General features: G+C 39.7%; 1 protein-coding gene across 1 annotated transcript in view; it reads left to right on the top strand.

Moving 5' to 3' along the window:
• Positions 1 to 4,767: 4,767 nt before the first annotated feature.
• LOC123086340 (proline-, glutamic acid- and leucine-rich protein 1) overlaps positions 4,768 to 9,597 on the top strand; it is a gene marked incomplete in the record, with an annotated part of 17,203 nt that continues 12,373 nt past the window's right edge. Inside the window, 9 exon segments of the mRNA XM_044508095.1 lie at positions 4,768 to 5,327; positions 6,724 to 6,791; positions 6,986 to 7,085; positions 7,173 to 7,244; positions 8,078 to 8,136; positions 8,313 to 8,442; positions 8,518 to 8,708; positions 8,832 to 9,016; positions 9,249 to 9,376. Of these exon segments, the coding sequence (XP_044364030.1) occupies positions 8,104 to 8,136; positions 8,313 to 8,442; positions 8,518 to 8,708; positions 8,832 to 9,016; positions 9,249 to 9,376 (667 nt within the window).

Genomic DNA, 9,597 nt, shown 5'->3' with positions numbered 1-9,597 from the left:
TCGGGCCGTGGAGACGTACGACTACATCAACCAAACGCTTCCGTTGTCGATCTACAAGGGTAAGTAGATCACACTCTCCCCTCTCGTTGCTATACATCACCATGATCTTGCGTGTGCGTAGGGATTTTTTTGAAATTACTACGTTCCCCAACAATAATGAGTGGCAAGAGCCTAAGCTTGGGGATTCCCAAGGCACCCCAAGGTAATATTCAAGGATAGCCAAGAGCCTAAGCTTGGGGATGCCCCGGAAGGCATTCCCTCTTTCGTCTTCGTTCATCGGTAACTTTACTTGGAGCTATATTTTTATTCGCCACATGATATGTGTTTTGCTTGGAGCGTCATTTTATTTTGTTTTGCTTGTTGTTTGAATAAAATACCAAGATTTGAAATTATTAAATCTTAGAGAGTCTTCACGTAGTTGCATAATTATTCGACTACTCATTGATCTTCACTTGTATCTTTCGGAGTAGTTTGTCATTTGCTCTGGTGCTTCACTTATATCCTTTTAAAGCACGACAGTGGTTTTATTTTGTAGAAATTAATGAACTCTCATGCTTCACTTATATTATTTTGAGAGTCTTAAATATCATGGTAATTTGCTTAAATAATCCTAATATGCTAGGCATCTAAGAATAGTAAAAACTTTCTTATGAGTGTGTTGAATACTAAGAGAAGTTTGATGCTTGATGATTGTTTTGAGATATGGAGGTAATAATATCAAAGTCGTGCTAGTTGAGTAATTGTGAATTTGAGGAATACTTGTGTTGAAGTCTGCAAGTCCCGTAGCATGCACGTATGGTAAATGTTGTGTAACAAATTTGAAACATGAGGTGTTATTTGATTGTCTTCCTTATGAGTGGCGGTCGGGGACAAGCGATGGTCTTTTCCTACCAATCTATCCCCCCTAGGAGCATGCGCGTAGTGCCGAGGTTTTTGATGACTTGTAATTTTTTGCAATAAGTATGTGAGTTCTTTATGGCTAATGTTGAGTCCATAGATTATACGCACTCTCACCCTTCCATCCTTGTTAGCCTCTTCGGTATCGTGCATTGTCCTTTCTCACATTGAGAGTTGGTGCAAATTTCGCCGGTGCATCCAAACCCCGTGATATGATATGCTCTATCACACATAAACCTCCCTATATCTTCCTCAAAACAGCCACCATACCTACCTATTATGACATTTTCATAGCCATTCCGAGATATATTGCCATGCAACTTTCCACCATTCCGTTTATTATGACACGCATCATCATTGTCATATTGCTTAGCATGATCTTGTAGTTGACATAGTATTTATGGCAAAGCCACCGTTCATAATTCTTTCATAAATGTCACTCATGCATCATTACACATCCTGGTACACCGCCGGAGGCATTCATATAGAGTCATATCTTGTTCTAAGTATCGAGTTGTAATTCTTGAGTTGTAAGTAAATAGAAGTGTGATGATCATCATTTTCTAGAGCATTGTCCCAAGTGAGGAATAAAAAAAGAAAGGCCATAAAAAAGAGAAGGCCAAAAAAAAGAGAGAGAAAGGCCATAAAAAGGAAAAGGTCCAAATAAAAAATGAAAAATGAGAGAAAAAGAGAGAAGGGACAATGCTACTATCCCTTGCCACACTTGTGCTTCAAAGTAGCATCATAATCTTCATGATAGAGAGTCTTTTGTTTTGTCACTTTCATATACTAGTGGGAATTTTTCATTATAGAACTTGGCTTGTATATTCCAACAATGGGCCTCCTCAAGTGCCCTAGGTCTTCGTGAGCAAGCAAGTTGGATGCACACCCACTTAGTTTCTTTTGTTGAGCTTTCATACATTTATAGCTCTAGTGCATCCGTTGCGTGGCAATCCCTACTCCTTGCATTAACATCAATCGGTGGGCATCTCCATAGCCCATTGATTAGCCTCGTTGATGTGAGACTTTCTCCTTTTTTGTCTTCTCCACATAACCCCCTCATCATATTCTATTCCACCCATAGTGCTATGTCCATGGCTCACGCTCATGTATTGTGTGAAGGTTTATGAGTTTGAGATTACTAAAGTATGAAACAATTGCTTGGCTTGTCATCGAGGTTGTGAATGATGAGAGTATTCTTGTGTGACGAAAATGGAGCATGACTAAACTATATGATTTTGTAGGGATGAACTTTCTTTGGCCATGTTATTTTGAGAAGACATGATTGCTTAGTTAGTATGCTTGAAGTATTATTATTTTTATGTCAATATGAACTTTTATCTTGAATCTTTTGGATCTGAATATTCATACCACAATTAAGAAGATTACATTGAAATTATGCCAAGTAACACTCCGCATCAAAAATTCTGTTTTCATCATTTACCTACTCGAGGACGAGCAGGAATTAAGCTTGGGGATGCTGATACGTCTCCAACGTATCTATAATTTTTGATTGCTCCATGATATATTATTTACTGTTTTGGATGTTTATGGGCTTTATTATACACTTTTATACCATTTTTGGGACTAACCTATTAACCCAGAGCCCAGTGCCAGTTTCTGTTTTTACCTTGTTTTAGAATATCGCAGAAAAGGAAAACCAAACGGAGTCCAATTGACCTGAAACTTCACGGAACTTATTTTTGGATCAGAAGAAGCCTAGAAGACTTGGAGTGCACGTCAAGGGATCTACAAGGAGGCCACGAGGCAGGGGGCGCGCCCACCCCCCTGGGTGCGCCCTCCACCCTCATGCCCCCCTGACGTATTTCTTCCGCCTATATATCTCCATATACCCTAAAAACATCCGAGAGCACAGTAGATCGGGAGTTCCGCCGCCAGGAGCCTCCGTAGCCACCGAAAACCAATCTAGACCCGTTCCGGCACCCTGTCGGAGGGGGCAATCCTTTTCCGGTGGCCATCTTCATCATCCCGGTGCTCTCCATGACGAGGAGGGAGTAGTTCTCCCTCGGGGCTGAGGGTATGTACCAGTAGCTATGTGTTTGATCTCTCTCTCTCTCTCTCTCGTGTTCTTGAGGTGGTACGATTTTGATGTATCGCGAGCTTTGCTATTATAGTTGGATCTTACGATGTTTTCTCCATCCTCTACTCTCTTATAATGAATCGAGTTTCCCCTTTGAAGTTATTTTATCGATTGAGTCTTTAAAGATTTGAGAACACTTGATCTATGTCTTGCCGTGCGTATCTGTGGTGACAATGGGATACCACGTGATTCACTTAATGTATTTTTGGTGATCAACTTACGGGTTCCGCCCATGAGCCTATGCATAGGGGTTGGCACACGTTTTCGTCGTGATTCTCCGGTAGAAACTTTGGGGGCACTCTTTGAGGTTCTATGTGTTGGTTGAATAGATGAATCTGAGATTGTGTGATGCATATCGTATAATCATACCCATGGATACTTGAGGTGACATTGAAGTATCTAGGTGACATTAGGGTTTTGGTTGATTTGTGTCTTAAGGTGTTATTCTAGTACGAACTTCAGGGCTGTTTGTGACACTTATAGGAATAGCCTAACAGATTGATTGGAAAGAATAACTTTGATGTGGTTTCGTACCCTACCATAATCTCTTCGTTCGTTCTCCGCTATTAGTGACTTTGGAGTGACTCTTTGTTGCATGTTGAGGGATAGTTATGTGATCCAATTATCTTATTGTTGTTGAGGGAATTTGCACTAGCGAAAGTATGAACCCTAGGCCTTATTTCCTAGCATTGCAATACCGTTTACGCTCGCTTTTACCATTAGTTACCTTGCTATTTTTATAATTTCAGATTACAAAAACCTTTATCTACCATTCATATACCACTTGTATCACCATCTTTTCACCGAACTAGTGCACCTATACAATTTACCATTGTATTGGGTGTGTTGGGGACACAAGAGACTCTTTGTTATTTGGTTGCAGGGTTGCTTGAGAGAGACCATCTTCATCCTACGCCTCCTACGGATTGATAAACCTTAGGTTATCCACTTGAGGGAAATTTGCTACTGTCCTACAAACCTCTGCACTTGGAGGCCCAACAACGTCTATAAGAAGAAGGTTGTGTAGTAGACATCAACCACGGACCCAGTGTTTCGTCTTTCAAATGCCGTCGATGCGGACCATAATATTAATCTGCTCCTGGACTACCTCCCAAGGTCCACGCCGACGTTGGAGCAGACATTGCCGCAATGGCGGAGCCCGAGGACACAAATCCACCACAAGGATGCTGCCGACGCCACAACATCCTCACTTGAACATACTAATTTCCAAATCCATCACCAACCATAGAGACGATTGCCCCGTCGTGGAAGAATCTAAAGCTTCTTTATTCAGCATCACCGTCGCCGCCGCCAAAGCCAAGTTGAATAACCCAAAATCCTAAGCTACCAGGGCCCTAACCTAAAGTTAAGACGACCGCACACGCGGGATTCGACGATCTCCCTCACCACTCACGACCAAGAGGTCGCCAACAGAGCGGAGCCGCCGGAAGGATCGGATCCCTGGCGGCGGCTAGGGTTTCCGTCTGCTCGCGTAGGAGGAAAGCGATCTCCCTCACCTTTTCTACTTTGTTTATCGGGTATAATATTATATACATTGATGTTTGTATAAACTTGATCAAGCATAATAATATATTTTTCAGTAAAATAACAATATCTACAAAACTTGTATGCGTCACATTTTGATTTTTTAAATGAATTTTGAGAAAGTAAGTTAGTTTTATTTTTATTTTTAGACCAAAGTTAGTTTTCTTTTTAAACTACCCAAACTCTGCTGCTCGAAGCCGCTAGGGTTTTACGGCGTCCTATCCCTCCGTCCCGGAGCCGCCGCCTTCTTCGGTCTCTCCTTCCAACCGTCCCTATTATCGTCCACCTCAAGTCCGGCCGAGCCGTCTTTCAGCCCGCCTCCAGTCACAGACCCCTCACTAACCAGCGATGCCGCAGCCGGGGTGGTTGGCGAGCCGTCTCTCCTTCCAACCGTCCCTATAACCAACTGGCTTAAGCCACGTCTGCTCCGAGTGGTGGTTGGCGAGCGGATGCCGCAGCCGGGGAGCACCGTTCCGCCGGAGGAGGCGGTGCGCACGCACGGCCTCCTCACCGAGGTCCTCCAGGACCCGTCGGACCAAAAGCTCGCCGAGGCGTGGCGCGCCACGGTTTTTCTGATAGCTTTAACAGTTGTTAAATCTTTGATGTAAAAGAAAATGTATCAGACATGCTTTACTAATATTGGCGTCCTCTGTTTATAAATCTTTAGCCATATAGTTGTTGGTTGGGAACTTGTTTACTTGGCGTGACTTTCCAAGAGTGCAGCAGTGAGCGCTTTGCTGAATCATACTCTGATTGGTTTGAGAAGATTCTGAGGAACTTGCAGGTACTGCACATTGTTTGCTTCAGTTTTATGTGGAATTTTATGTTCTCGTTTTGTTTTTGTTCTGAGCAATTGTGTGCCCCCACCCCCGGACCCGGACCCCTTGTTTCATCACTGTTCTAATGTCTTGAGAATCCCATTATTAACTTCATAAAAAATGTGTTTAAGTTTGTTTGAATTTGTTGAGCTAATTAAATTCCAAGCAGATTATAGACAGGAAGGTAGTGATATCTGGAAGTATAGAGATATTCCAGATGTGATCAACCTTTGCTGGAATCACACTTGACGTCATACTATTTGATTGACCTCCTTCATGGATAAGACAACTTCCATGAAATGTAGATATTTCAGATGTGATCAACCTTTGCTGGAATTACACTTGGCGTCATACTATTTGATTGACCTCCTTCATGGATAAGACAACTTCCATGAAATGAAATATTTAGGTATTTCAGATGTGATCAACCTTCGCTGGAGTTACGTTTGACGTCATACTAGTTGATTGACCTGCTTCATTGATAAGACAACTTCCATGAAATTAAATGTGATGTTGAGATTTTCTACACCTAGGAGAAAACAGATGAAGAAGTCTGTCCTCGGCACTGATCTCTGTGGGAGTGATATCCGTGTAAATTTAGTGTCCCTTGGGTTAACTTAAGTCTGTTTGGCTTGGCACCTTCTGGCTGCCTGTGTTTGTGGTTGTTCATAACTTTCTTTGTGGATATTGCTATTTTTCTTTATTTCTGGTTATATTGTGATTGTTTTGAGGTCACATCTAAACCGAAGAATGAAATGCCAGTCACCATTTTCTTTATATTTAAATTGTAGGTGTTCAATCTATTATAAAACTGCATTTGTTCACTAGATCACTTTTCTCTAAATTTATTATATATCTGATGCATGCTAAGCTACCACCGCAACCAATCAATCGGAAATTATATTATGTAACGCCATCCATTTGATGTAAATATGAACCTTTATTGGAAAATTATATCACAAATTGAACTTGCAGATGGCATTTGTTCTCATTATTTGACCTATTCTGTATATTTTACCCCCTACATCCCATAATATAAGAGCGTTTTTGACACCAGTGTAGTACTTCTGACAGGTGTGTAGTAGTACTAGTTATCTTTATGGCTTCACTGAGCTCATTGGCGTGGTTTTATACACTAGCAAGTTTGACTGATTGAGATTGAGCATGACCTATTTCAACAAACCACATCTAAAGAAAAACCCACCCTAGTAAAAGTTTTTATCGAAGATCTTAAATAATGCTCCCCAGGAGTTCATATAATCCATAGTCTTCACATCCCCAGAGAAAATTATCTTTCTAGTTTTCTCTTAATGAAACATTCTCATACAATTATTTATCTGATATATCTTTTTTTCCTCCTAGAAAGGACCACCTAGCTTGCAACTTGTTACTTTGGTCTCTTGTACTTCCATGTCTGATCTATTTGCGAGGTATGTCATGAAAGCTATGTCCTTTTACTTGCTCAAGCTGTCAAGCACATAGTTGGATTGTAGGTACTTCGTAGTATTGTGAATGTGATTATTTGAAACTAAAGCTCAACAATATGTCCATATCCATTGCCCTTTCTTTTGTGCGCTACTCTGTTTTGTTCAGTTGAAAGCAACATAACTTGTTCTCTGATTAGATTGGCGAAATATTTGAACTTAAAGAAAGAGGCATCATCCTTTGCTGGAAGAGTTGTTGAACCATTGCTGCTGCTTTTAAATGAAAATGGTCCAGTGGCGGTATGTTGTTTTCACCCACAGGCTTACTCTGTTTGATTTCAAGCATGCAAGAGTAAATATGTAATCTACTTCTGTCTGTATTTGCAGGATGAAGCGATTGATTTGCTAAGGACAGTTATTAAATTGTATCCCTCATCTGTAAATCGACACTACAATAAAGTATGTTTACATTTATGTTGTACTCCCTCTGTAAACTAATATAAGAGTGTTTAGATCACTAAAATAGTGTTCTAAGCGCTCTTATATTAGTTTACAGAGGGAGTAGTTCATTTCTTATCGTGAACACATATATTCTTCCTCCAGTTTACAGAAAACTTTAAGTTTTGGTTACGCGTTTAGCCAAAACTTATAAAACTTTGACTCTTATATCTCTTTAAAATACTCCTATTTATGTTAGCCACCTGAAATATTTCTACGTGTACCTTTGTCTCGAGAAGTACTTCTATAAATCTAAATTTTACTGGGATTTAGAAATATATTTTCATAGGAATTAGTGGTCAAAGCTATGTTTTGGTCTTTTGGAGACCATGTCCATATCCATATCCAAAAGCTTATTGTGAACTGGAGGGAGTAGTTTTCTGAGTCTAGAAGGGAGAAAAGTTAATCCTTGAGAATAGCTTCGAAGGAAAAGGTTTGGTTAGGTGTTTTAATAAATAAAATTTTGTAAAAGTTGGTTTCTGGGTGGATGTAGGATCATAGAGTTGAAAGTTTGGAATATCTATTTTTTGTTACTGAATTGGAACATCTTTATTGATGATCTACATGAGCTACTATCAATATGTCTAATTGTGATTTAAATGTAGGTGCGTGGCACACGAGAGTTCTTTATGTGACATGTTCCTTTTAGATTTATTTGTCATGTGTCACTTATTTATCATTTTTGTAAAAGTAGTTTCTAGTACATACCTCTGAAACTACAGCAAATGTACAACTCCCTACTATTTTACTGGCTGTTATATTATGTCATATTGTGCTTAATTTACACAATTCAGGTTGAACCACCATTGCAGCAAAGATTATGAGTACAGAAGTCAATGTAAAATTATCAAAGGTGAGCACTGTATGCTTCATGCCTTATCTTCGAATTAATCTTTTTGGGATGCTGTGCAAAGTAACATTTGTGTGTTTTATTCTCCATTTTGATGTTCTTTCTTCTGTCGCTCATTGCCATGAAATTTCTCATTGTGTTGACCAACCTCTGTTTTTTCGCATCTTCCAATCCTTCAGAAATTTGCGAGAGTCTTAGCAATGCTACCTTCTGTCCGAGTATCTGAGGGCACTTGGTCATTGATGATTCAGAAAGTACTGATTGGTATAAACAATCTTCTGAACGATGCCTTTGTTGGGCTGGAAGAAGGTAATGTTTGTCATGAGCTATTTTTATTTTTGGTTGTACCATTTTAGATTGGCTTTGAACAACTTATCTTTGCAGAAAAGAAAGGGCGTGAGATTATGATGCTTCTAGTTCCACCTGGTAATGATCCTCCACCAGTGTTGGGAGATCAAGTAAAGTTGGGAGGCAATCTGCATGTGACAAAGAAATTTCGTGTCTTCACTGTTCCTACCATTTCAGCCCTTGCCCATTGCTGCTGCATGATGCTGACTAGTTATTACCCGGTTCAGGTTTGTCCAAAGCCTCATCTCTTGGTACATTATCATTACTTATTACCTAATGGCGCTGATAAGCTACCATTAAACATTACATTGCTCTAAACCATATTGTTTTACCTGTCATTGTCAAAAAAGGTCACCGTTCCTGTCCGTGCTTTGATAGCTCTGTCACGGAGAGTGCTCTTAGTTGATGGATCATTGCGCAACAAGTCGTTTCCTTCAACTACTTCCTTGCACCAAGAGCTTATTTGTTTTGAGCTTCCATCATTGCATTCATCTTTCTTGGATTTGCTCCATGCAACTATTAAAGGAATGCGAAGGTACCATGTGTATTGCCTCTTATCACTATTATCTAAGACACATCTCAATGTATGTTTTCCACAAGTTTTAAGCTTGCATCAAATACAGCAACATAGACACAAGTGTTTGATAATAATACTTGAATTTTAAGTAGCTTCGGAAACTGGATTTATTATAGAAGTCTAATATTATTCTGGATCTGAATCTGTACTGGAAAAGAAATATCTAAATTATCTACTTGTCATATTGCAGCCAACTTTTACCGCATGCTGCTAATATTGTACGGCTTGTAACTGATTACTGCAAAATTGCGAAGTTACCTACTACGAGGACAAAAGTTTACAGCATTGTTCAGCTGTTGCTGACCTCCATGGGTGTTGGTAGGTGATTCCTTTTGTTTGTTTGTTTGTATGCTCACAGTTGCATGATTTTATATTTTAAGACAAGTTTTTACAGCGAGTTGTTTTGTCATAATTATGTTTAATCATACCTCAGGGTTGAAATGAAATTGGATCTGCCTGTTTACAGAGTCAGCAACAATTTAACAATGATTCCGCTTATTTTAGAGTGGAGATAGAACACTAATTCTTGACTTTTTTTT

Source organism: Triticum aestivum, chromosome 4A (assembly GCF_018294505.1).
Source record: "Triticum aestivum cultivar Chinese Spring chromosome 4A, IWGSC CS RefSeq v2.1, whole genome shotgun sequence".
Taxonomy (NCBI): Eukaryota; Viridiplantae; Streptophyta; class Magnoliopsida; order Poales; family Poaceae; genus Triticum; species Triticum aestivum.
This window is presented reverse-complemented; position numbering and strand designations above follow the sequence as displayed.